General features: G+C 40.3%; 2 protein-coding genes across 5 annotated transcripts in view; one reads left to right on the forward strand and one right to left on the reverse strand.

The window, feature by feature from the left end:
• The window catches only part of fer (fer (fps/fes related) tyrosine kinase), a 51,437-nt gene extending 33,025 nt beyond the window's left edge, over positions 1-18,412 (reverse strand). For 2 of the 4 annotated variants that reach the window (XM_071911024.2, XM_071911023.2), the window contains exons 1-8: positions 18,289-18,412; positions 14,516-14,653; positions 12,995-13,126; positions 9,188-9,361; positions 8,684-8,783; positions 6,924-7,107; positions 6,097-6,234; positions 4,054-4,173 (exon numbers count right to left, since the gene is read on the reverse strand). In XM_071911024.2, the coding sequence (XP_071767125.1) occupies positions 4,054-4,173; positions 6,097-6,234; positions 6,924-7,107; positions 8,684-8,783; positions 9,188-9,361; positions 12,995-13,126; positions 14,516-14,584 (917 nt within the window). In that variant the 5' untranslated portion in view covers positions 14,585-14,653; positions 18,289-18,412. Of the gene's footprint in view, positions 1-4,053; positions 4,174-6,096; positions 6,235-6,923; positions 7,108-8,683; positions 8,784-9,187; positions 9,362-12,994; positions 13,127-14,515; positions 14,654-17,423; positions 17,460-18,288 lie in introns of those variants that run through there. The other 2 variants (XM_078289052.1, XM_078289047.1) reach the window with 2 other exon arrangements.
• A 2,376-nt stretch (positions 18,413-20,788) lies between these two features.
• Positions 20,789-25,398, forward strand: atp6v1g1 (ATPase H+ transporting V1 subunit G1). Its single transcript, XM_071911027.2, has 3 exons — positions 20,789-20,993; positions 24,173-24,273; positions 24,415-25,398. The coding sequence occupies exons 1-3, from the start codon at positions 20,912-20,914 to the stop codon at positions 24,586-24,588; spliced, it is 357 nt and encodes a 118-aa protein (XP_071767128.1). The 5' UTR covers positions 20,789-20,911; the 3' UTR covers positions 24,589-25,398.
• Positions 25,399-26,731: the final 1,333 nt, after the last annotated feature.

A 26,731-nucleotide genomic window follows, 5' to 3' on the forward strand; every position in this document is an offset into this window, starting at 1 on the left:
CCCAAGATGCTCCACACCAAGTTTCGTGTGAACTGGATCAATGGCCTAGGAGGAGTAGCGAAAAAACACTTTCAGACAAAATTCAAAATGGTGGAAAATCTAGTCTGACGGAAATGGGCGTGGCCTATACGGATAGATGCGGAATGAGGGAAAATGGAATTTTGATTCCATGACCTACGGATCTGAAGTTATGGACCAAAACATAAAGTTGCTTGCTATAGCGCCACCATGTGGCCAATTAACATGGTTTTGGTTGCTTGAGTAGCAGCTGAGACTTTGGACCTATCTGCCACGATTTCTGACATCCAGATACTTTTAGGGCAGAAACGGAATAATAATAATAATAACTAGAACAGGTTAAATTTTTTGAAGAAAATTTGTGTGCTTGCTTCAGCAAGAGAAGGTTGAAGATAGTTGAATTCATTAGAGTTTAAATTTTGAGTATTTGGACCTTATGCAATGTATTTGAAAGGCAAAAGTCCTGTAGTTGTCAATACATGGAAGGATAGGTAGGCCTAATAATGTTTTTAAAGGTTGTAGTATTATGGGTTGTAGTAAAAGCAGCAGTTGTAATATCAGGAGTAGACGTAATACAATTAGCAGTAGTAGTAGTATTTGGACTATCAGTATTAGAAACAAGTAGCACTAGTGGTAGTAGTAGTACTACTAGTAGTAGCAGTAGCAGCAGTAGTAGTAGTAGTAGTAGTAGTAGCAGTAGTAGTAGTAGCAGTACAACAGTAATAGTAGTAGTAGTTTAAGTGTTTGGAGTACTTGAATTAGTAGTTTAAAAAGGTAGCAGTATTAGTAACAGTAGAAGTAACAATAGTAGTAGTAGTAGCAGCAGCAGTAGTAGGACTTGTAAGTTGCAGTAGTAGTGATAGTTATGGTAGTAGTACTTGCAGCACTATTTGCAGGAGTAACTGTTACAGTAGTTTGTAGTTGAAATAGTACTAGCACATGTAGCAGAGGTAGTGGCTACAGTAATAGCAGTACTACCATTAGTAATTTTAATTGTTGTAGAAGGAATAACACAATTAGTAGTAATAGTAGTGCAGGGTTTCTGCAGGTTTCAACAAGTTAAATTTAGGACTTTTTAAGACCTTTTTAAGACCATTATGAATGCAATTTAAGACCTATTTCACATCCATACTGGCAAAAAAAAGTACGAAGGACATGAGCATTTTTAACAATAAATAAATAAATAAATAAATAACAATAAATATTGGGGCAGCAGGATGGACTAGTGGTTAAAGACACCATCCTTAAACCAGATGATTTGTGCCCCATGTCAGCAAAAAACCAAAGTGTCCGTGAGCAAGTCAGTGAATCCCTAGCAGCTCACACACACATACAGTTATTTATTATATTTATTGTTTATTGCATTATAGGATATTATAGATCCGTGTGTAAAGTCCGGAGCACCTCCGCTTTTAATGTCGGCGTAGATCCAAACGCTGTCCGGAGGTCGCTTACCGGAGTTCATCTGGACTCTGATGCTCCCGATGTGAAACCAGAATATCGGGCGATGGCGGGCGTTTGCTGCTGGCTTTTTACGGCGGCTTTATGTTTTTCAGACTTCCCATGCGACTCTAACTCCTTTATACCCAACGTTCCTAATGTCAGCGCTTTCTTGCACAAGGTGCAGCGGGCGTCAAATGTGTTTTCAACCGGCTTCAACCGAGCACTAAATTGGCTGTTCTCGAGCCAGATCTCGTTGAACTTGCACTTGCCCATTTTAGATGAAAGTAACGTTAGCCTAGCCTGGTAAGACCATCCTGATCACGTGACCTCACATTCTGTTTCGCTCCACGGATCAGTCTGGACTTCCAGCCGCCCACATCGATTTCCTGACATTACAATGTAACCGGGCCAATCAGGGACTGCGTCGTAGTTGATGACGTAACCGGGCCAATCAGGGACTGCGTCGTAGTTGATGACGTAACCGGGCCAATCAGGGACTGCGTCGTAGTTGATGACGTAACCGGGCCAATCAGGGACTGCGTTGTAGTTGATGACGTGAAACACAGACCGCCAAAACAGTAACGGCGTCTCCCGAAGCAACGAGCGGTAACGTTAACGTTAGTAGAGTAAACACAGCCATAAGTGCAGTTATTGCAGAAATAGACTCAATAATAACAATTAAACAAGAACAAGAGTACGCACTAGCGGAGTTTCTCGGCGGAAAAGATGTTTTCGCCGTTCTTCCGACTGGATTTGAATTTGGATTCGCTGATTGGCTGAAGGAATTTGTCTGTCAAGGCGAGTACTCCCGCCCACGATGTGGGCGGCTGGAAGTCCAGACTGATCCGTGGAGCGAAACAGAATGTGAGGTCACATGATCAGGACGGTTTTACCAGGCTAACGTTAGCCCACACACCAGCTGGGTGTGCTCCGATAAATTCTGACCTGCACAGTTTGCATCAGTCCTTATTGGTTCCATGTTGGTTTCATTTTGTAGTTTTGTTACAGCGTGATCAATACACATTTTTCCCAAAAACACATATAAAAGCGAGACTGAAGTTAATGCAACTTTATAAAAGTAACATTAACTTCATAATTCAATCAATTTTTAAGACCTGTCAAAATCGTATTTAAGACATTTTAAGGTAGAAGTAGTAGTGGCAGTAGTAGTTGTAGCAGTATTAGTAGTAGTAGTAGTAGGCAGTAGTTGTAATGGAAGTAGAAGGGTTAGGGTCAGTCATTGTGGATGTAATGGTAACTACACCTGTGTGTGTGTGTGTGTGTGTGTGTCTCTCCCTGTCTCCCACCAGTCACCCGGGGCTTCATGTATAAACGTTACACACGTACAGAAAGGTTGTGTACGCTGGTTTTCACGCACACGTCGGGATGTATAAAAATGAACTTGATGTGAGAATGTGCGGGACGTCCCGCAAACGTTAGACCATGCGTACGCACATTCGTCTGGCTCTGTCAGTCGGCGACGCCAAACTACGAAGTAGTGAAACTCTCCAAACGTTTCAAAATAACGTTTTCCCTCCATTCACGCTATATCTATGAAGTAGTCTATGAAAAACAAGAATTATTTCCGCTGATACACCATAATAGTTTGGTTATTTATGTGGATAATGTTTAACATTAGATCTGGCATTGTCATTTTCAATTGTTAGTTCCTCCATCACTGGAGGAAAATGCTATTTTTTCCTGCTTCCATAACTTTTCCTAAATATGAGGGTTTTAAATGAATGAAAAAAAGTAGGGCTGCCCTGACCAAAGATTTTCCTAGTCGACTAGTCGTCGCACGTTTATGATATTCATTTAATTATTTAAATATATATTTTTGGAAAAAACACACCCAAGTCGCGGCTTCTCGCGGTCAGAAACACCGGTGAAATACACTCTGGTTCACCCAAAAAAAACACACAGTAGGCGTAGGCTATCAGTCGCTCGCTTTGAGCCCCGCTGCTGCACAGAGCGCTGTCCGCTTGCTTATTCAAAGTTTATTAATATTGAACATGTTGCGTGTCCAAATTGCACCAAATCCGACACCGCAGGTCCTCGGGTCCCCAGCAACACACCCGCCAAGTGTGAAGTAGATCGGACGAACGGTTGACGAGATATGCGAAGGACACACACACACACACACACACACACACACACATACACACACACACACACAGACAGACAGACAGACAGACAGAGATTCCTTGCTTTGTAGTTTGATGGCATCAGAATCTCACTCCAGCCTGGTACCCAAAGTTGGCAACTCTGGTCTAATAATTTTAACGACAAGGCGCAGCTCCTGAATGGAGTTTGAGGGTTTTTGGGTTTTTTTCTGCGACTAACTGACCAATGAAAACTTGGTCGACTAAAACTCTTCTCATCGACTAACGTTTGGTCGACTATTAGGGGACAGCCCTAATACTGAGTATAAGTTCTATCGCGATAGATATCGTTATCGTTTTATCGCCCAGCCCTAATTTTTACTGGTCTCTACTGTATTTCTATTGGTTTCTACTGGACTCTACTGGCTTCAATTGCACTCTACTCCAAGTAAACTAGTTTCTATTGTATTTCTACTGTGTTTCCACTCACATGGCCTGCAGGCTGTCAGCTGTCAGATTGTTCCAGAGAATCTCATTGGCCGGCAGGTTCTCTGTCTCGTCCAATAGCGAGGCGTCGAACTCCACGCTGGGCTCCGGAGTCTCCGGGGAGCTGAGGAGACAAGATGGCCGCCGCCGAACCATCACCATGGTAACCAGGCCAGACAAAATGGGCGCAGAGGGACGAAGATTAAAGAGGAAAATTAATAACAAAAAACTCTGAGAAATACAATAATTTACTTAGAATAAAAATAGAAAAAACTAGAAAAAATTGGTGAAATTTAAGAAATACAATTATGGAAAATATTTTGAAAATATTTGGGGAAATGTAGGCATTTTTTGGTAAATTTGCAGAAAAAACTAAAACAGGAACTAAAATATTTAAAGTACTTAACATAATATATATTTTAAATTTAGGAACTGGGCTCTGGAGTCTCCAGAGAGCTGAGAGACAAGATGGCTGCCAGCGAGCCGTTGCCATGGGGAGAAAACGGCCACCGAGAAGAGGGAAGGTTAATGAGAGAAATTAATAATTAGGAATTTGTTTAACCCTCTAGACCCCAGTGGAGTTCTAGAATGTTGCTGCAGTTCACTGAGAATCCTCATTAAATCCGCATTTTCTTGCTCATTCCAAAAAAACAGTTCTATCTCAAAAATCAAACTAAATTGACAATCACAAGTTTTTCCATTTTAAAAAACACAACTTCCTCTTTAATTTGGTACCAAATACATGGCAAAGCGATTCAGGGCGTCCCCTTACTTCAGTGTCAACATTCACAGTATGACAACAAAACAAATCCTTCCTATCTTGGCTAACGATAAGCTTTCAAAATCCATACAAAACCTCCAGCGCTTCAGCCCACACAGTAATATAATAAGATCAGACAATAATAGTCGCCAAACAAATACAAAAAGTCACCAAATTTCTATGGAGAAAAGTCGCCGCAAACCGGTCAGTCCTCCTACGGACTCTTTGATGCACCGCCTCCCGAAAAACAGTGTCGTCTCCGGCAGTGAGAGCCAGGTAGGTCCCGCTGTCCCATCAAAACATTTCAACTCACAACGTCTTCGTAACTTTCCACTACACAAGCAGGTCAGGCTCTCTCTCACAGCTCAATCTGACAGCTTCCAGAAGGTTTTAAAGCTCTGATGTTAGCCGGTGCAGCCATTTATAGATCTACTGGTGGAGGACGACTAAACCCGGGGCAAAATCAAACATGTCAGTGTCACCATATATATTTTCCCGTTCATCGATGACAACTTAAAGAATATATAAAATAAAGCTGATAACTTGACTTTCTGTTTTTGGCCGCTACAGTGAAATATAGAACAGGCACTCGGGCGCTATGGGGTCTAGAGGGTTACATTTTGGAAATGCTTCTGAAATAAATATAGAATACCTGAAGTGTAAGAAATAAAATTATAGGTAATATTCGTAAAAAGTCAATGAATTTTGATAAAATCACAGAAAAAAATAAGGATTAAATATTAACATTTCATAAAAATGTTGCTTTCAACAACTTTGTCCATTTTATTACTTAAAAAAAATTGAACTGCTACATGAAAACTTGGGCCAAAAGAAAACCCAAAACAAAACAAACAAAAGTAACATTAAAAAAAACTGTCAACCAAATAGGAATTCTGGTAAAATTCAAGAAAATAACAATAATAAACAAGACAAATATTTAAAATTCTAACTACTAGTAATACATCATGTATATTCAAAATTTTATGAAATGTTAAAAATGTTAAATTTAACAAGTCTTTACCAAAAAATAACTGCTACAAGGAAAAAAATGTATACACTTTCACACAAATACGTAAAACAAGTAAAATTATGTGAAATATTTGGAAAAATTTAAGGGAAAATATACGCAATGTTTAGTAAAAATCTACTAAAAAACATAAAAACAAATATTTAAATTAAAAAATGCATAGTATATATGTAAAATCTAGCAAGTTTTGTTTAATAACTTTGCAGGATTTTTTGGGGAATATTGATATTATTATTGATATTATATTTAATATTTCTCACCGATAAACCTCAATGAAGTGCTGGTACTCAGCCAGCGGGTCGATCTGTTGGATCGCCACAGCAATTTCCTGGTGAACTTTAACGATTTCCTCGGTCAGCAAACTGGTGATTTCACTGTATTCCTCCAGGATGCTTTTGCTGGAGGGAAAATATGGAAAAAAAATAGTTAAAAAACATGTCGACACTTGGAAAAATGTGTGAAAAGTACAGGGAAATTCATGGAAGTACACGATAATACTAAAAAAAATACATGAAAAGAATTGGAGTAAAAATGTAAAAAATGGAATTTCAATAATTTGTTCAAAATTTTGGTGTACTGGGTGTGCCTCATGACTGCAAATCCAACAAACAAGCAGAAAATTGCTGAAAAAGTTCAACAGGAAAACAATATTTTCCAAATTTTTTCAAGGCTTAAAAATATTTTTTGTATTTTTCTAAAATGTGTCCCAGTACTCAGAGAGTGTGCGTCATGTCCTCCTGCATCCTCTGCAGGGTGCTACTCTTGCCTCCTTATCACTCTCTTCTAATACTAATAATGTTTTGTTTTATTTTTTTTCTGCTGTCATTTGACCCAAAAGGAGCAACAAAATCACAGAAAAACGGCAAAATAAACAAAAAAAGAGGAAAACAAAAAAGGACCAATAAATCCAGCAAAAACTACAAAGTACGACATTTCCCAACTGTTTATAAAAAATCTTTTCAAAATTCTTCTTCTTTCAAAATTTGTTTTTGTTTGTGCTCTACTCTACAGAGCGTGCGTCATGACTAAAAATCCAAGAAAACGTACCAAAAATTATAGAAAAACAACATTTTTCACTTTTCCTCACAGCGCATGTGTCATGTCCTCCTGCATCCTCTGCAAGGCGTCCAGCAGCTGTGGCGCGGCGCGGCGCCGGTGCTCCTCCTGCTGCAGCCGCGCACCGCGCACCGCCAACACGTACTGGTTGTGCAGGTTGTGCAGCTTGGCCGTCGCCTTGTCGTAACGCTCACGGGCGCGCTCCGCCTCCCGGCCTGCCATTGATTAAGAGGGAGAGGGGTGAGGGGGTTGGTGGAGAGGTGGGGGAGGCAGTTAGCTAGATAAAAGCTCGAAAAATACAGTTTTCTGATGATGAAATGCCAATTTGAGTCAAAATATTTGAGAAAATTAGGTACACAGAAGACAGGGACATATTAAGGATTTTCTGAGGTTGAAGCATAAAAATCTAAGACAAATTATATAAAAGTTTGCTAAAAAAAAACAAGTTAAAAGCCCAGGAAACGAAAAATACTAAAAAAAAAAAAAAAGTTACAACTCTTGAAAAGTATTAAAAACGAAGGTATTTTTGAGGGTGAACTACATATTTGTTAAAAATCAAGGAAAAATTATAGAACATTTGATAAAAAAACAACAACACATTTTTATTCAAAAAGGACAGAAAGAAAGATAGATGAAAAATAAGGCCAAAATCTACTAATTAATAAAATAAGAAGAAATTACAAAATAATGACAAAAAACAAAAAATGTTTTTATTAAAAACAAAATAAATCAGGAGACATACATGTACACCTAGGAAAATTAGGAAATATGAAAAAAGACAAATGGAAAAAAAAATGCAGAAAACAACTAGAAATAACCGCCTCGCGGTTGTATGCCTCCGCCAATAAACTTTGTTTTATCATTGCAAGGACAGTCTTTATTTATTGAACATATATAATTAATGTGATTATTAGGTCAACTTAAAGGATTTTGGTGTCTGCAAAAGTAAGTGACAGCACTTCCACCGTTTTTGTAGAATGACCCAAGATCGTTTTCTCAACTACAGTGGTAAGCAAAACATTATGATGTCACAGTGAAGTTGACCTTTGAACTTTTGGATATAAAATGTCATCACTTCATCATTTTATCCTATTAGACATTTGTGTGAAATTTTGTCATAATTAGGGTATGAATTCTTGAGTGAGGTCACAGTGACCTTGACCTTTGACCACCAAATTCGAATCAGTTCATCCTTGAGTCCAAGTGGACGTTTGTGCCAGATGTAATGAAATTCCCTCCAGGCGTTCCTGAGATATCGCGTTCATGAGAATGGGACGGACGGACGGACAGACGGACAGACGGACGACCCGAAAACATACTGCCTCCGCCACGGCTATCGCCGGCGCGGAGGCATAAAAATGAGTCATGAACGAATTAACAGCAAAGAAAAAATGAAACTACAAAAAAATAAAAATGAAACTACAAAGATCACACACAAAAAAAGTCAGAAAAACAATGAAGCAAAAAAGGCCAAATATGAAAAGAAAAATGAAAAGAAAAACTACAGAAATCAACAAAAAATATAAATGAAACAGTATAGGAAAGAGAAAGAGAGAACAAGAAATAGAGAAAAGAGAAATGCCAATCAAAACCCCCCCAGAAAAACAATGAAATCAGACCAAATACAAATGACAAAATGTTTTTAAAAATGTCAAAAAAAGACACATAGAAACGACAAGCTGGCTCAATTTAAAAAAAATTAGAAAAAGAAAGAAATAATCAGTAAAACAATGAAAACCAAAGAAAAAAAGACTAAAATAAAACAGAATAAAAATGTAAAACTTAGTTCACCTTTGGCCACAGCTTCCCTGTATTTGTCTTTGGCGTTGTTTGCGTCTCGGCTCAGCTGGCGATATGTCGTCTTAAGCTTCTCCAGGTCGCTCCTGGTTACCTAGCAACATAGAGCGGAAACAATACAACTTTAACGAAAAAGACAGTGAAATTTAGTTGAAAAAAAAATAAATCACAAAAATACCATAAATTTAAACAAAACACTACCAAATTAACCCCTGAAACTATAAAAATATCCTTAAAACCTTCAAATTTATCCTTCCAAAACTTTCAAACACCTTTCCAAAACACCTTCATAACTCAATTTTACACCTCTAACTAAAAACGTAACCTTTGAAAATACAAATACAACCGCAAAACCAAACTTGAACCCTTCCAAAACTTTACAAAAACATCAAAACCCTCCCAAAACTGCAAATTAACACGTACACCTACCAAAAACCTTTAAACAACCAAATTGGCCATTCAAAACTTTCAAAAACTTTCCAGGACCCCCCGGTTCACCTTGTGGTTGTGGCTCTCGAGCTGCTGGTGCAGACTCTGGTAGCTCTTCTTCACCTGCTGCTTGTCTCGGATGAGCGTGGCGAGGCGGTGCAGCGGACCTGAGTTCAGGTCGTCAGCGTGGCCGCGCATCACGCGCCCCAGCTCCTCCGTCTGACGCACCACCTGGGCCCACGACTGGAGAGAGAGAGAGAGAGGGAGTGACAGAGAAAAATATAGAGATAAATCACAGATCATCAGCATAGAGGGACAAGACAACAAGAAAAGGTCAAAACAAAATGACAGGAAGTGACCGTCTCTTGCTACAAGAAACAGGAATTGGAGAGAGAGAGAGAGAAAATGACACCATGGTGAAGTTTTGCCAAAAACCCTATGTAAATAGGGATATTGAAAAAAAAAACTACAAATGCCTCCCAAAAAAACTAGAGCTGATTTTATCGGTGGATATGGGCCTATCACAGATATATCTGTATCGGCGTATATGTTTTCCGATATGAAAACTTTTTTTACAGAACATATAATGCAGAAAACGATGCTTGGGTGATTTAGAAATGGTGTCATCACGTAGTTTGTCCAGCAGAGTGCATCGTTTACTCTCAGCACTGCAGCATGCAGCAGAGTACATTGTTTACTCTCAGCACTGCAGCATGCAGCAGAGTACATTGTTTACTCTCAGCACTGCAGCATGCAGCAGAGTACATTGTTTACTCTCTCAGCACTGCAGCATGCAGCAGAGTACATTGTTTACTCTCAGCACTGCAGCATGCAGCAGAGTACATTGTTTACTCTCAGCACTGCAGCATGCAGCAGAGTACATTGTTTACTCTCAGCACTGCAGCATGCAGCAGAGTACATTGTTTACTCTCAGCACTGCAGCATGCAGCAGAGTACATTGTTTACTCTCTCAGCACTGCAGCATGCAGCAGAGTACATTGTTTACTCTCTCAGCACTGCAGCATGCAGCAGAGTACATTGTTTACTCTCTCAGCACTGCAGCATGCAGCAGAGTACATTGTTTACTCTCAGCACTGCAGCATGCAGCAGAGTACATTGTTTACTCTCAGCACTGCAGCATGCAGCAGAGTACACATCACAGCTGAGAGACGGTGGCGCGGACTCGGAGTCAAGCGGCGTCTTCACGGTAAGTTGCTAACTAGTTTGTGAAATACATACTGGAAAGTTAATAAACAATGACCCCATCATTTTCCCTTTTCAATATAACTCTAATATAACGTTACCCCTGTCCCTGACAACGGAGGGCGTACCAAACTGCGAGTCCTGAACAAAACAGTTTGGTGTGAATACATGCTCACACATTAGCTTCCACTCAGCTGATAAGGTATGAAAGTAGCTACGTGGTTAGCTAGTTAGCTAATGTAACAAACGAGTATGATAAGCTCGTTGTCACGGAGAGTAAAAGATGGGGACGTTGTTTATTTACTTTCCAGCATTGCGTCTCACCAACTAGGTAACAACGTAGCGTGAAATCAACACTCAACAGACTCAATCCACCACCGCACCTCTGCTGAGCTGCAGAAAGTTGCTCTGATGCTTAACTGTTAACGTTGCCTTTCAATCTTCTACGTTGCTGCTGACTGTACTGACAAACTATAGCTGGCTATGTGATAAGCATGAGTGACATGGCGGTACCGAACAATTAATTAACAATAAAGTTATTTGTTTAAGAAAGCACCCTTCTGAGTACCTTTGCATAGTCATATCGGTGCACAATCGGCCGCCATATTGGTAATCTGTGAATTTTTCCCTTCTAAAATCGGTATCAAAAATCCCATATCGGTCGGGCTCTAAAAAAAACCCCACAAAATTAAAACACAAAAATATTTAAAAGAAACTACAAATCCCTATAAAAAAAACTACAGTTAAAATACAAGAAAATGTAAAAGAAAATAAAAAACACTCCCAAATTTTTTTTTTGCAAAAAACCCTACATAAATATCTCAAAAACTACAAATTCCTTTAAAAAAAAAACTACAAAATTTTGCTAAAATCCCTTAGATCTCAAGTTAAACTACAGAAATATATTTAAAAATATGGCCCACAGCTGGGAGGGGTGAGAGACAACGAGATAGAGTGGGGGAGAGAGAGAGAGAGAGAGAGAACGACAACATGCTGAAACTGAAATTTTGATGTCCTTAATAAAATAAAACTATAAATTCCTTCCAAAAAAAACTACTAAATCTTGCCAACAACCCTACAATAATAACCATAAACAAATAGGTCCCATATTTTACACTTTCCAGTGTTGTATTTTATGTCTTGAGGTCCATTCAAAGCTGTGTGTGTGGTGTCATGAACCAAAAACACTCTCAATCCATTTCTCCACGTTCATTTTCCAGCATCTCTCTGAGCCTTACCAAGAACAGGCCGTTTCTGTCGCCGTGTCTTTAAGGCTCATTAATATTAACGACCCCTCTGTTCCGATTGGCTAACCGTTTCGAGAGTGAAACACCACGGCTCTGCTAGCCACAGGTGTTTAACTCTGGTTTAACTGTAGTGAAAACTCTCCAGTAAATAAACAATGGCAACCTCTCAAAGTAATTTGATCCAATCAGACATGTTTGAGCCAGAGTCAGATCCTGAAGAACAGAAGACAACAAACCACCGCCACAACCAAGACTACAACAGAACGTTTCAGAATGGTAAATTCTTATCTTTTTTATGCTTTGTTAGTCTATTCTTTCTTACAAAAGCCATGGTGCTGTAGGCGGACAAATGATAATGAGCGTACCGTTGTGACGCCACAAAGTTACGGAAGTCCAAACAGTTTGTCTAGAGGCTAATATGGATTGTGTGGATTTAGTTGCCGACCGTGCATTTTGATACTTTCACGATGTTTAGGTAGCACATCCAACTCTTTTATAATTAAACAGGCAAGGGAAATCCCATTTCCCACAATATGATACCTTTAAACTAGGGCTGAACGAAATCGAATTGCGATTTTGACAGAATATTGCAATTGCGATTTAAACTGTGATTCATATCATCACGTTTCATATCATACATATCAGGTTTTTCTTGTCATAACTTTCTTAGAACTTTACATTTTTTTAAAGAAAAGTAATTTCGTTAAAAAAAAGTGTGCAGGATTTACTGAGCTTGAGTATGATGAACAGTTTTCACAAATATTGTACACCATTATTGAAGATTAACTTTTGCCAAAAACCCCCCACAAATATTCAAAAAACCACAACATTTTGCCAAAAACCCGACGTAAATATTAAAAAAAAAAACTACAAATCTTGTCAAAAAAAAACACAGAGAGTGAGAAAGGGATATATACTGTATATATCAATATATATATAGCCGACCGCAAGTTTGAAGTTTAAATGGGAGGAAATGTAGACACAAAGAGTCTTCCACCAAAAACCCTTCAAAACATTCCAAAAATCCCTTAAAAACTTTCCACTAACCTTCCAAATCTTCCTATAAACTCTCCAAAACTTCCCAAAACCCCTCCAGATTGCATTATTATAATGTAGAAATTGATGGTCGAGAGACATTGGAAACGAATGGAGAGAGAGAAAGAAAAACCTAGCAACCTACCTTGCTAACGAACTGAACAGAATAAAAAAAGTATATAAGTTAGCTGGCTAGTTAGCCATACTTTGCTAATGAACACAATAGAACAGAATAGAATAATAATAATAATAATAATAATGCATTTTATTTGTACTGCACTTTTCATTCACAATGAAGCTCAAAGTGCTACAGAGTTAAAAACAAAACATAAATACCAAAAACAAGAAAATAATAACTAAACAAGTTAAAAGTTAGCGGGCTAGCTGTTACCTTGCTGACGGTGCTGAGGTAGTCGGCGGCCTCCTGCTTCTCACTTTGCTGGCTCAGGTTGAGCAGCAGAGCGGAGTATTCCTTATCGCTCTTCACCCGAAGAGTCATGAAGCGCTTCACAGTCTCCAGCAGCTAGGGGGTGAAAAATACTACTTAAATTAAACTTGCAATAAGCGATTTCAGACCCTGTAACCAATCCTGAAACTAACGTGTGCTACGTGGAGATTTCCGTGAGACGTGATGATACAAACAAATAGCCTCGTTGTTTTCCAACCTCCACCGTTCGGCTCTCTGGAGCAGCAACAGTTACGTTTGTTATGTCCGATGCACGCTTTGCATGTATACATGGACAGAAGTGTTGGTTTCAGGAAAGGGGACCAGTTGTTTGTGTCCTGGGCTAACCCTTACTTGGGTAAGCCCATTATAAATAAAGGCTTTCCCACTGGATATTGGGAGCTATTGCACTGGCCAAGCATGGGTCTTCAGGCCCCGGCCGGTTTACGCACGCACTCTACCAGAGGTTTGGCTACTTCCTGGGCTCTGTTTAGAGGTGTCTTTATTCAGGATATCTGCGCTGCAGTTAGCTGGTCCTCGCCTCTTACGTTTGTGAGGTTTTATAAGTAGGATGTCACTGCCCCGAGTATTGCTCGTGCCATCGTGAGCATTGGCTCTGTGGCGGAGTAGTCGGGCTTTGGTCGAACATCTGGGTGTTGGTGGTCAGTCTTCGAGATAAGCTTGTCTGGCAATACGGGAGTCTCCGTATCCTATAGTGAGACATCAAAACGAATGCTATGAAAGAGAACTTTAGGTTACTTGCGTAACCCAGGTTCTCTGAGTAGCATGACTGAGATGTCTCACCAGACCGCCCTTCTTGCTACTGGGGTGAAGCGAGAAGAGGTGTGCTTATTTTGAATGACGAGTGACGCAGCGCCAGCCCTATATATAGGGCGCACGCATCACGACTGCCAGCCACTCAGGGCTGGAGTAGTGGAATAAATGCTTCTGACAACACACAAGGGAGCGAATCCCATAGTGGGACATCTCACTCATGCTAGAACCGGGGTAACTCAAGTAATCTAAAGTTTTGGAGCCACTTTGTTATTGCGGGCTCTGTCTGGCTTTAGGCTTTTTACAGTTCGTTCTTCCATGCTTCCAAGCTTGAAATCTCAGCAGCCACTGAAAAAACAGTGGAGTGACCCCCCGCTGGTATATTATGGTAATTTAGTGCAACAAGCCAGTAAAATATTACTGATCATTGCTAAAATGATAAAGAAAATATTTAAGACCCCTGGGAATCATATTTCAGACTTTTTTATGACATTTAAGGCCTTAATTTTCGCAAAATAGATTTAATGCTTTTTCATACATTTTAATGACCCGCGGATACCCTGATCATTTTAACAATGTATAATACACAAATACAAAATATTAAAAATTAAATATAAAAAACAGCAAAAAAATTATAATTTTTAAATAGTTAAAAAAGAAAGAAAATGTAGAAATTTTCCCAGGAATGTTTACCTTTAATTCCCAATCTTGCAGCTTCAACAATCCCTCATGGGAATTCCGCAAATCCCGACCGAATCCCATCCTGAACACACACACACACACACACACACTCTAACGGCGAGGGCGAGCAGGGAAGGATTGCATGGTCTGCTGTGGAGAGAGAGATACATAGAGAATGAATGGGAGAGAGAGAAACAAAGTCAATGGCATACAGAGAAAGGGCGAGATACATACAGAATGAATGGGAGAGAGAGAGAAAAAATGATTTTGAAGACAAATTGTGTTTTTTCAAGCTGCCAATCAAGTGTGAGTGGGTTTTTCGAGCAGCCAATCAGGTGCGAGGATCCACCAGGTTACCAGGGTGGAAGCATACTTCAAAAACCTTCCAAAACCTCACAAAAGCCACACCAACACTTTCCTAACTCCTCCAAAACCCCTAAAACCCCACCATAAAAACCAATTTGAAAACCGCAAAACCCTCTAAAATCTCCATAAAAACCTCCCAAACGTTTCCAAAACCATTATAAATTAGGGATGAAACGGATACCGGAAAAAATGCGAACCATTCGGTTCGCCACCCACGGTTCGGGTCGCGCATGCGTGCCGCGGTTCACTCAGTTCTGCCCCCCCACTCCCCACGTGGGTCTGACCTCCCTGGAGAGTATCTGTCCAATCAGTTGTCAGAATTACACGTCAATCTACGATGACATCACAGCTGGATTAGCCTACTAACACAGGAGTAGCCTATGGAGCAAATTGTGGAATTTTAAATTTCATTTTCAGACTCTGCTGCTCTGCTGGTCTGTGAATCGCCAAATGACAAACATGACGTGATGCACATCGGCACATTAGAGATCGAATTGGACAGGCAGAGAGCAATGACTAAAACACCGGGGGTAATGATGCGAGGGTCAGGGTTTTTTTTAACCCGCGAGCGCCCGATCCGACACGTCAACATCCGAACCCGCCCGTTCGTTCTCAATATTATCTTCAATCGACCCGACCCACCCCACCTGCGGGAGCCGCATCCCTATTTGGGGTGTTTATAGCAAAGATTCGTAGCCCTATTCAGTAGTGGAAGATTTCAGTAGGTAGGCTGCAGGATTTAAGTTGCATTTTATGTTGATGCCCTGGAGTAAAGCCACTTTGCATTTTATGTTGCAATGATGTTGCTGTTGGCCTACATAGCCTACAATGCAAGGATAATTTATGTTAAAATAACAAAGAGTCGGTATTTACTTTACTTTTGAAAGAAAGTCTGTTGATTTGGTTATATTGGACTTTAATTTTAAGTGAAAAAGTTTTCATTCAGGAAAACTTAAGATAAATACATTGTTTAAATTGGAATTTGCAACTGTACTTCCCTGCCCAGTGCACCAGATATAGGCCTATATACCATACCAAACCAAAACCGTGATATGAACCGAACCGTGAGTTTTCTGAACCGTTGCACCCCTATTATAAATCCTCCAAATCCACTTCAGATCATCTTTCAGTGTTCCTAAACTTCCCCAAACCTCCTCGAACACCTCCAAAACCTCTTCAAACATTTCCAAAACCCTTCAAAACCTCCAAACCACTTCCAAAATTCGTCCGAAACCCTCCAAATAATTTCCAATACCCCTCCAGACCTCTATAAACATTCCAAATAGTGCTGGTCAAAAAAGAACGAACAAGTCATTTTCAACAAATCATTCTCAAGCTCGATACATACAGAGTCTGTAGGGGTACATACTGGTTCCTCCCACTTCGAGTCTCCATCAAAGCTCACCATGATCACCATGTACCTTAACAAACTTGCACTTTCAAACCCACTCTTTGGGGAGGTAGTGCATTGTTGAGCGAGCCATTCAGGTCAGAGTTCATTCAGGTTTTCTAGTTTCACTTTCAAATCACTATCTGCAAGCTGTCCGACACAAGCAGCATCTCGAGCATTCGATACTACTTCCATGTCGAGTCGTTCCAGTATTCAGTATACGGGTTACGTATGTACTGAAACTCGAGAACCTGAATGAACGGCTCGCTCAACATTGTACTACTACTTCCTCATTGAGAGAGCCGTTCATTCGGGTTCTCGAGTTTTAGTACATACATAACCCGTATACTGAATACTGGAACTCGACTCGACGCGGCAGCGGTACTGAATGCTGGAGTTGCTGCTTGTCGCCGACAGCCTGAAAATCACACTGTGCCTGCGGTACTTTACCACAAAACAACTACTGTTTTTTTTGTGGGGACCATAAGTTGATAATGTTTTCACTGAAAAAACAAACAACATTGTTTGTGTTAGTATGACAACCTAGTGTATGTTCTTGTATTGAGTGGTTGTATAGTTTTGTGTGTGCGCCGACTTGTGATTTTCCCCTTGGGGCTTGCCTTACTTAAATACTGCTTTGTTGACTGATTCAACTCAACATGGCAGCAGTATCGAACGCTCGAGATGCTGCTCGTCTCGGACAGCCTGCAGACCCGCTGCTGCATTTTCCAGCTTGGTTGGTAGTTGTTTAGCCTTTTGGTGTAACTAATCTTGTGATTTGTCTCAAGCCATATTACAAACACAAAAAAAAAAGTGAGCTTTTGTATTCTGTTAATCTTAACAAATAACAACTGACCTCACACACACACCAATTTGAAAACTACTATTACAGTGCTTCTCTCACCATATAAATACGACTTCAATATGACTTCATAAGTCACCATCTAATGAAATAGAAACAATTAACAGTAATAAATACAATTAAATAGGATATCTTGCCCTTTACTGGCCTAAACCTAGCACCACACTCAGGCACACAGGACATTGCCCGGATGTTATGAAGACCAGATAGCAAAAGCTTGAAAACCCGAAAAACTCAAATGTTCGATTCATTTAGATGTATTGACTCAACTTGAACAAATCAACAAAAAGACTCAGACTTACCGGCACTAATCCCAAACCTTCCCCAAACACTTCCAAAACATCCCAAAACCCCTTAAAACAGTTTCCAAAAACCTTCGAGGTCTTCAAAATCCCTCCAAAACATCTCCAAACCACCTCCAAAACTCCCTCGAAGTACCCAAACCACTCAAAACTTCCCCACACCATTGTCAAAACCCCTCTAACAACATCCAAAACACCCTAAAATCCACCAAACCGTTTCCAAAACCCTTCAAAACTCCTCCAGCCCCTTACAATCCTCCAAAACCCCTCAAAAACTTTCAAAAACCCTTCATATAAACCTTAAAAACCTCCAAAATCTCATCCAAAACATTCCAAACCCAGCCCTCCCCATTAAAACTAATGTCGAATTAATGTAGCAAGGTAATAGCCGTCTCTTTTCCATTAAAACTAATGTCAAACTCAAGCTAGCAGGCTAAATGCTAACCGTCAGTTTCCGTTAAAACCAATGTAAAAATGAAGCCAGGAAGCTAATAGGCTAACGCTAACCGTCAGTTTCCGTTAAAACTAATGTAAAACTCAAGCTAGCAGGCTACAGTGCTAACGCTAGCCGCTACCTACCATTAAAACTAATGTAAAAGTTAAGCTAACAGGCTAACGCTAGCTGTCACTTTCTATTAAAACTAATGTAAAAAAAAACAAGCTAGCAAGCTAATGGAATCCCCGTGTTTCTCTCTTTTCTCCCCTTTTCTCCTCTTTTTCTCGCCCGTTAAAGAAAGACGCGAGGAAGAAGGGAGGAGGAGGAGGAGAAGAAGAAGAGGAGGTGGTCCGGGGACTCTTGTTTTTCCACTTTTCCGCGCGCCGTTCACTCGCAAAACACACCGTTTATTTGGCGTCGCCGACTTACGTTCCGTTTTACTGGTGTTTCTTCTTCTCGTCTGTTTTCCTCGTCGCTCTCTTCTTCTTCTTCTCGTTTTCGTGTGCTTTTCCTCTTCCCGTCCCGGCTCGCGAGCTAACGGCGGCTAACGGCTAGCGGGGAGGGAGGGCGCTTCCGGCGGAGAGCGGAAGTGGGAGAAAAGTGGAGAGGAGAAGAAGAACAGCCAAATGTGTATTTTTATTTATTTTATTTTCTATTTTTTTATTTTTTTACGTTATTTTATTCTATTTTATTTCATTATTTTAAACTTTATTATTTTTTTATTTTTTTATTCTTATTTATTTTATTTTTTGTTCGTTTTTTTTATTTTATACCTTTTTATTATGCTGATGGAAATTCTGCAAATTTATTCAGATACATAAATACAGTTTTTTTGTTATTTTTTTCATAGTTAATCATTTATACTTGTAAAATATATGAGTAAAATAAACGAACAAATGCAATGAAATACAAAATAAGATGATAAATACTATAAATAAAATATAAATAAAATAAATATATATATATAAAAATATAAAAACATAAAGATGCTTTAATATATACATAGTTTTCTATTAACGCAAAAAGGCTACATAAATAAAATTAAATAAATATATAGAGATTTATATTAAGAATATGTTAATTTATGTCAATGCTAATTAATATGGAATTTTATTATTATTATTAGAATATGTAAAAAGAAATATTCAAAAACTAAATGAAAAATAACAATAAAATAAAATCGTAACAATAAAACTATTTAAAAAATATGAATATAAATAAATGAAATTGTCATTAAAATAAATATAAATAAAAAATATGAATTGCGGCCCCTCTGCACACCCATGGCATACTGAGTTCTCCCAAGCCAGGAGGTCAAAGTCAGGGGGGGTTCATTTCAAACAACTCTGAATGTCCTAAATGTGAGGCTGCCTTTCAAGCCTTAAAGGAACAGCTCATCTCTGCCCCTGTTCTAGCTTACGCTGATTTTTCAAGGCCTTTGTATCTACAAGTCGATGCTAGTCATCAGGGGCTAGGGGCAGTGTTGTCCCAGGACAGTGAGAAGGGCAGGAGGCCAGTCGCTTATACAAGCAGAGGGCTACGACCCTCGGAGCAAAACATGGAGAACTACAGTGCTATGAAGTTGGAGCTGCTGGCACTTAAGTGGGCTGTCACAGATAAGTTCCGTAAGTACCCGCTGGCGCACAAGTTCATCATCTACACCGACAACAACACTGGTGACAGCTGGTGTACCGAAGAAATCGTGGTTCCAAAGGACGGCACAAGATTCCAGATCTGTGGATGCCGGTCCCACACAGAGTCATAGCACGTCCAGTCTCAGAGGGGGCCGTGTATACTGTGGTTCCGGTGGATGGATCGCAGCCTCCTAAAAATGTGCACAGCTTGGAGCTACGGCTCTGTGATCTGAACCAGGGAGCGAGAAGGAGAGGGAAGCAGTCCGAGGAAGCACAAGCGGACATGAGTGACTCAGATGCAGAGGAAGAGGAGTCTGTGGTAGAGGGGGTGTGTGCTTATAGGAGGGTCCCCAGGGCCCCACAGGCGGAGTCACCACCCTCAGAGGAGAGATCAGGACAGAAGTCACCCGCTGCTGCCCTGGAGCCAAGTGACATGGCTGACAGTGAGCCAGACATGGGGTTAAGTGACCATGAGCTGGGCTGGGCATCAGAGTCAGAGGGGTCAGAAGCCGGGGATCAGGACCCATACCCAGTACCCCTGCATCGGTCCAGTAGGCAGACAGCCGGTCATCGTTCCAACTCTTTTCACCTTCCGTGATCCACCGTCCGCGGTCGGGGAGTAGGGGCCGAGGCTCAGGTCGTGGCCCTGAAAGACATTATTTCTGTGCTTGCTAGTAACCTAAGGAAGTAGGGAGACCTGCGGGCACTCAACAGTTGAACCGTATCCATCATCGAGACGATGGTTTTTGCTCGGGGGGGGTGAGTGTAAGGCGGTGCAAGGGCGTAGCCTACGTTACAGTAGTGTGTCAGCATGTATACGTAGGCAGGATGTGTTTAATTCCGAGAGCTGATATTCTTCATTTGTGCACATGATATTTAAATAGGGGGATGTGGTATACGTATGTCTAGGAGGGAGGCCATTTTTACTAATGCTTTGTTTTGTTTTCTGGTTTGTAGGAGGTCTATGCCACTGTTTTTAAGGTAGTAAATTAAATAAAAGACCGTTTGTAAAACTGATTAGTTTAGTGATTTGCCAAATGTATACAGACAGATACAGGAGCATATCCTCCTAATGAGTAAAAATAAAAACGTCCAACTGAGAAAAACTGGTGTTTGGGTGCCTCGCTTGGTGAGGAAGAATCATTGGACAAGTGTTACAAAATGAAAAATAAAAAATAAATAACTATAAAAACCCCGCCCGCCGCGCGCACCCCGGCCATCAAACCCAACGCCCCTCCGTCTTCCGCCCTTTAAACCACTCCTCGTGACGCCGTCATGTGACCCCCGCCGCAACGTCACGCGACGTCAGCTGACTGGGGTCAAAAACAGACAGCTTCGTCTCGTCGACCTTCACTGCTGTTCTCCATTTTCTTCTTCTTCGTCTTTCTTCCAAAATCGGGAAAAACTTTGGATCCAAGATGGCGAGCCAGTCGCAAGGCATCCAGCAGCTGCTCCAGGCCGAGAAGAGAGCGGCGGAGAAGGTGGCCGAAGCCCGCAAACGTGAGTAGGAAGGCCGGCCTCGGAGGCGGCGGCGGCGGCGGCCCGTTGCTGGTTAGCCCCAGTTATCACCGGTTAAACCAGGCGAAATAAAGTATTTTATTTGAATGTGCGTTATGGAAATATGAAATAAATATGAAATGAACTCGTAAACTAGTAGATAAAGCAATAATAAACGGCAAAAAAGCCCGGGAATATGCCTAAAACTCCCGGTGAATGAGATTCGGCTATCCGTTATACAAATCTCCATTGAAAAATCAGTAAAATGATTAATCCTTTGCTTTTAGGCATATTTTTCTTTCTGCTAGAATCGAACCGAGGCTTTTTTGAATTGTTAACGTCCGCTCTTCAATTTGCCATGCATAAAATCCACTAAACGTACGTATTTTAGTAAAATTTTAAGTTTTATGAGGTGGCGACGCGCTAATTCCGTTGTCTTTTCCCTATGAGCTACCTACCTAATGAACGGCAGTACAAATCAGCTATACAATTCGATATTTTATTGAAATATATTGCTGATTCGTAGATTAAATATGCGCCGAATTAAAGAGTATCTTCTACGGAATGAGAAAGCATCGATCGAGGTTCGATTCTAGCATAAGGATGTTTGTCGATACGCAAGAAAGTATAAAAATCCCCGAATTTTGCATGGAGTCTGGCGTCAATATTCTCCATCGGTAACTGCTAAAGGTTTTTTTTGGGGGGGGGGGTTTAATAATTTTTTTTTTTTTTTCCCCATAAGGAAAACGCCAAATATTCTTATTATCAATCCGAAAAGTTTTTTATTATAATAGAATTTTCTGTTTTTTATATTTTTATATATATATGTATATGTATATATATATATATATATATATATATATATATATATATATATATATATATATATATATAGGCTAATATATATCAGAATTTTAATCATGAGTTAAAATTAGGTTTTCTTTTCTTGCTGTTTCCAATGAGTCAGCCGCTAAGCATCATGGGATATCGTGAGTAGATATCTTGTGATAAAGGGTCATAGGGAATGAATAGAGAGGGAGAGATTAGCTTTGATTCAATCAACGCTCTCTCTCCTTTCAGTTTCAATGTCTCTCGACCATTTTTGACTCTCCATTCAGTTCAGGCTCCATCCCAATGTCCGCTCTCTGGCCTCACAGACTTTGAGGCTCGTTCCCGAGAAGTCGGCGAGCGTTTTGGGCATTTAGGTCTCAGTGAAAAACCCGCAGGTGCGCGAGGCTCTGATGCCGACTGCTCAACACCAAAGTTGTCTCTCAGAAAAGTCTTTTCTGAAGAACTTGCCCACAATTCATAGCGTATGTGACATTAATATCGATGTATTATGCATCCCAAGAGAAAAAAAAATACAATTCAGGAAAAAGAAAGCTCATGTTCAAAGTTTTAGGAAGGTTATATTACATGCTTTTAATATTAGCAGCATGTGATACAGCCTATGCGCTTTTTATTTGCGTGCATGAATCTTTATTAAACTGTGCCTCCAACTGTTTTTTTGTTTTTTGTATTTTGTTATACATATTGTAATGAAGTAGTGCAGGCTAACCTAGTAGAATAAAGAGTATTTTCTATATCCATTAGCACAGTATATAAACTTTGCAATGTTGTAAAACATATATCCAGGCCTATTTAACATTATTCATCAACATTTTTTTTCATTTTAGCTAAATAATGGTATTTAGACAAAAACACAAGCAAATTGATCAATTGACAGGAGAGAGCAACGTCTGACGTCGTCATGGCAACACGTGATGTCACAAAGTGCCGTCCCATTCCTCATAAACCATCTCCAGCCTCATGACTACAGCCGAGTCAGCTCAGTGTTCAGGCTGCGGGCGACGCTCCTTACTGTAACTAAACCTCTCTCTCTCCATGTATTCTCTGTGTCTCTCGCCCCTCCTCTCTCTCCCTCATGTTAACTTTGTCTCTCACCTCTAAAAAATAATATAGCAAAAAACGACAAACGTCAGAATAGAGCGAATGAAACGACATTTATCAATAATCACCGTCATAAATCTACAGCATCATAAGACAGGCAGCAACATTCACCTTCAGGGTGGGACTGTAACCCCCCCCCCCCCCCCCAACCAAGTCCACTACACTACTGTCACTGTCACCTGCAACTTAACAACTCTACCATCAATATCTCTCTTTCTCTCTCTCTCTCTTTCTCCTCCAGCTAAAACCCACTCTCTCTTTCTCTGTTTCTCTTCTCTCTCTCTTCCTGTTGTCTCCATGTCTCTCGCCCCCCTCTAAGAAGAAGAAGCTCAGGCAGAAACAGAACAGTGCAGACTGAACTCTCTCTCTCTCTCTCATTGTAATTATGTCTCTCGGCCATCATAACTCTTAACCTTGTAACTAAACACCTCTCTCCCCATTCTGTCTCTGGGTCTCTCGCCCTTTTCTCCAGTTGAAACGCTCTCTAACTCGGTTTTCTCCACTCCCTCATGTTAACTCCATGTCTCTCGCCCCTCGTCTCTCTCTCTCGTCGTGTTGTCTCCATGTCTCTCGCCCCTCGTCTCTCTCTCTCTCCTCATGTTGTCTCCATGTCTCTCGCCCCTCGTCTCTCTCTCTCATGTTGTCTCCATGTCTCTCGCCCCTCATCTCTCTCTCTCTCCTCATGTTGTCTCCATGTCTCTCGCCCCTCGTCTCTCTCTCTCATGTTAACTCCATGTCTCTCGCCCCTCGTCTCTCTCTCTCCTCATGTTAACTCCATGTCTCTCGCCCCTTGTCTCTCTTTCTCATGTTAACTCCATGTCTCTCGCCTCTCGTCTCTCTCTCCTCATGTTGTCTCCATGTCTCTCGCCCCTCGTCTCTCTCTCTCTCCTCATGTTAACTCCATGTCTCTCGCCCCTCGTCTCTCTCTCCTCATGTTAACTCCATGTCTCTCGCCCCTCGTCTCTCTCTCCTCATGTTGTCTCCATGTCTCTCGCCCCTCGTCTCTCTCTCCTCATGTTAACTCCATGTCTCTCGCCCCTCGTCTCTCTCTCCTCATGTTGTCTCCATGTCTCTCGCCCCTTGTCTCTCTCTCTCCTCATGTTGTCTCCATGTCTGTTGCCCATTTTAAGGGAAAGAAACGACATCTCCGTCAGGCTAAAGAAGATGCTCAGGCAGAGATTGACAGTGCAGACTGATCTCTCTCTCTCTCTCTCTCTCTCTCTCTCTCTCAGGTAAGAACCGTCGTCTGCGTCAGGCTAAAGAAGAAGCTCAGGCAGAGATTGAACAGTATCGACTGCAGAGAGAGAAGGAGTTCAAGACCAAAGAAGCTGCGGTAAATACACTCTTCTTCTACTCTTTTAATACTGCACTCATTAGCGACATTAGCGCTAACTTGTTTTCCCTCCTCTTTCCCTGTTTTTCTCCTCTTTTCTTCACTTACACTTATTTTCCTCACTTCCTGTTCCAACCCCAGGCTCTCGGTTCCCATGGCAACAGCGCAGTGGAGGTGGACCGCGACACGGCCGAGCGGCTCGGCCGCCTGCAGGACAGTTACCGCGGCAACCGCTCGGCGGTGCTGGGCGAGCTGCTGAGCCGCGTCTGCGACATCCGGCCCGAGTTCCACGCCAACTACCGTGTCGCTGGGTAGAGGCAGAGGAGCCAATTAGGAGAGAGGGAGGAGGAGTTAGTAGAAGTTGGTAAACAAATGAAAAAAGGCAGGAAAATGGAGGAAAAACAAAAGTTAGTGGTGTTAGCTGTCTTGTTTTATTTTTTTTGGAGGGGAGATGACAAGAATTGTGTTGTTTTTTGGTTGTTTTTTTTGCCAATCGGATGAAGAGGAAGTAAACAAAGGAAAAAAGGCGGTCTTAAAAAAACCCAATGGAAATTAACAAACTAATCTAAACTTTGTGTCCACTAGCTCGCTACATGTTTATGTTTACATAATATTTATATGTATATATTGGACTGTTCTGTTTTTGTTTTGTTTTGTTTTGTTTTTTTATTTGCTGAATTTTTGGTGAATTTCTTTCTTCCCTTTTTTGTTCCCTTTTTTGTTTGCGAAGACCAAAAAAAAAAATGTCCTTCTTCGGCAAAATTGGCCAAATGAGGCGTCAGTATAGAATTTAGAAAAGATAAAGATACATTTAAAATTATTATAAATTAGTATTATTTATGCTAAATAAAATAAAAAGCTTCTTATTGGCTTTTTTTTTTTTTTTTGGTGGGAAAATTCAACTAGCCAATTAGCATTCAGACATAGCAAAAGGAAACAACAGTGAATTAACATCAGAAAAAACAGTTCCTGACTTTTAAAGCAGACGAAGAGGCTTTTATTGTGAAATTCCTGTGTAGTTTTTGCCGTTTTTGCTCATTTCCGCTGTTTCCTGTATGCAGTCATGTAACTAATTCCTGTTTCTTTGTGCTTCTGGATGTAAACAATAAAGAGAAATTACATGTTTCTATTGGCTGAAACTTGGCTTGCCTTTTTTTCAGGTTTTTAAATATATTTTTTTTAAATGTTTCTTTCGTTACATTAAGATTTTTTTTTTTTTTTTACTCAAATTGATTATGACTTTAAAATAAAATACAATAAAAATCAAAAAATAAATTACAATGAAAATACAATAAAGTACCTTTACAATATGGAAAACATTTTTATATTAAAATTTTTTTGGTAACACTTTATTTGAAGGGGGGTGAATAAGGCTGACAGCACTGTCATAACTCATGACAACTGACATGAACATGAAAAACTTTATTAATGTTTATGACATTGTCATTCGGTTGATAATGACACTTTCAATGCAAAGTTGGCACTGTTCCAGATGTCTCTGTCATGACATCTTGACATTAACCAAAGGGACAGAACCTGTCATAAACATGTCATGACAGACTTCATTATCAAACACAAATAACTCCTTTGGTTGTATGTGTTAACGTTACATTAAACTGTCGTATTTGACATGGCTGTCAGGAGACCGTCCTGTGTCAGGAATGTTTTCCCTGAACTCCAGTGCAGTGGTAGAATTTGGACGTTTCATAAAGATATAAAGTGTTATTACACTCTAAAAACTGCATTGTTGAAAACAACCCAATCTGGGTCTTTTTCAATCACACCTACTTGCAGAGCTACTTCAAAATACATTCAAGTTTTGGTAATGCATTCATCAAGTGGGAAAACTCGCACATCCAAAAAACATCCTGTACGTCCAGTTATCTACACACTGCCTAAAGCACATAAACCTAAAACAAATCAGAATAATTATCCAGGTCGACCAGTAGTAGCAGGTATAAATTCTCTGTTGGAACCACTCTCTGTCTTTGTGGATTCCTTTATCAAGCCATATGTGTCATCTCTTCCTTCGTACATAAGAGAGTCTATAGACTTCATCAATAAGATTGCAGAAATCAAAGATTTAAGTAGTGAATGTTTTCTGGTCACATTTGATGTCAAAAGTCTGTATACCAGCATCCCCCACCAGGGGGGGTTGGCAGTCACATTATTTGGAAGATAGACCTAATGACAGTCCACCAACTACTCTTATTCTTGAATTGGCTGAATACGTACTAAGTTATAATTACTTCAACTTGGAAGATGAGTATAATCTTCTCGTGGGTGGCACAGCTGTGGGGAGCCTCCTAGCACCTAGCTATGCTAATCTTTATGTGGGTCTTTTTGAAGAGAGATTTGTATATAACCCTATTGAGAACCCATTCCTAAGGAATATTCTTAAATGGTATCGCTATATTGATGACATTTACTGCCTTTTTCAGGGAACAGCAGATGAACT

This window comes from Centroberyx gerrardi, chromosome 2 (assembly GCF_048128805.1).
Source record: "Centroberyx gerrardi isolate f3 chromosome 2, fCenGer3.hap1.cur.20231027, whole genome shotgun sequence".
Classification (NCBI taxonomy): domain Eukaryota; kingdom Metazoa; phylum Chordata; class Actinopteri; order Beryciformes; family Berycidae; genus Centroberyx; species Centroberyx gerrardi.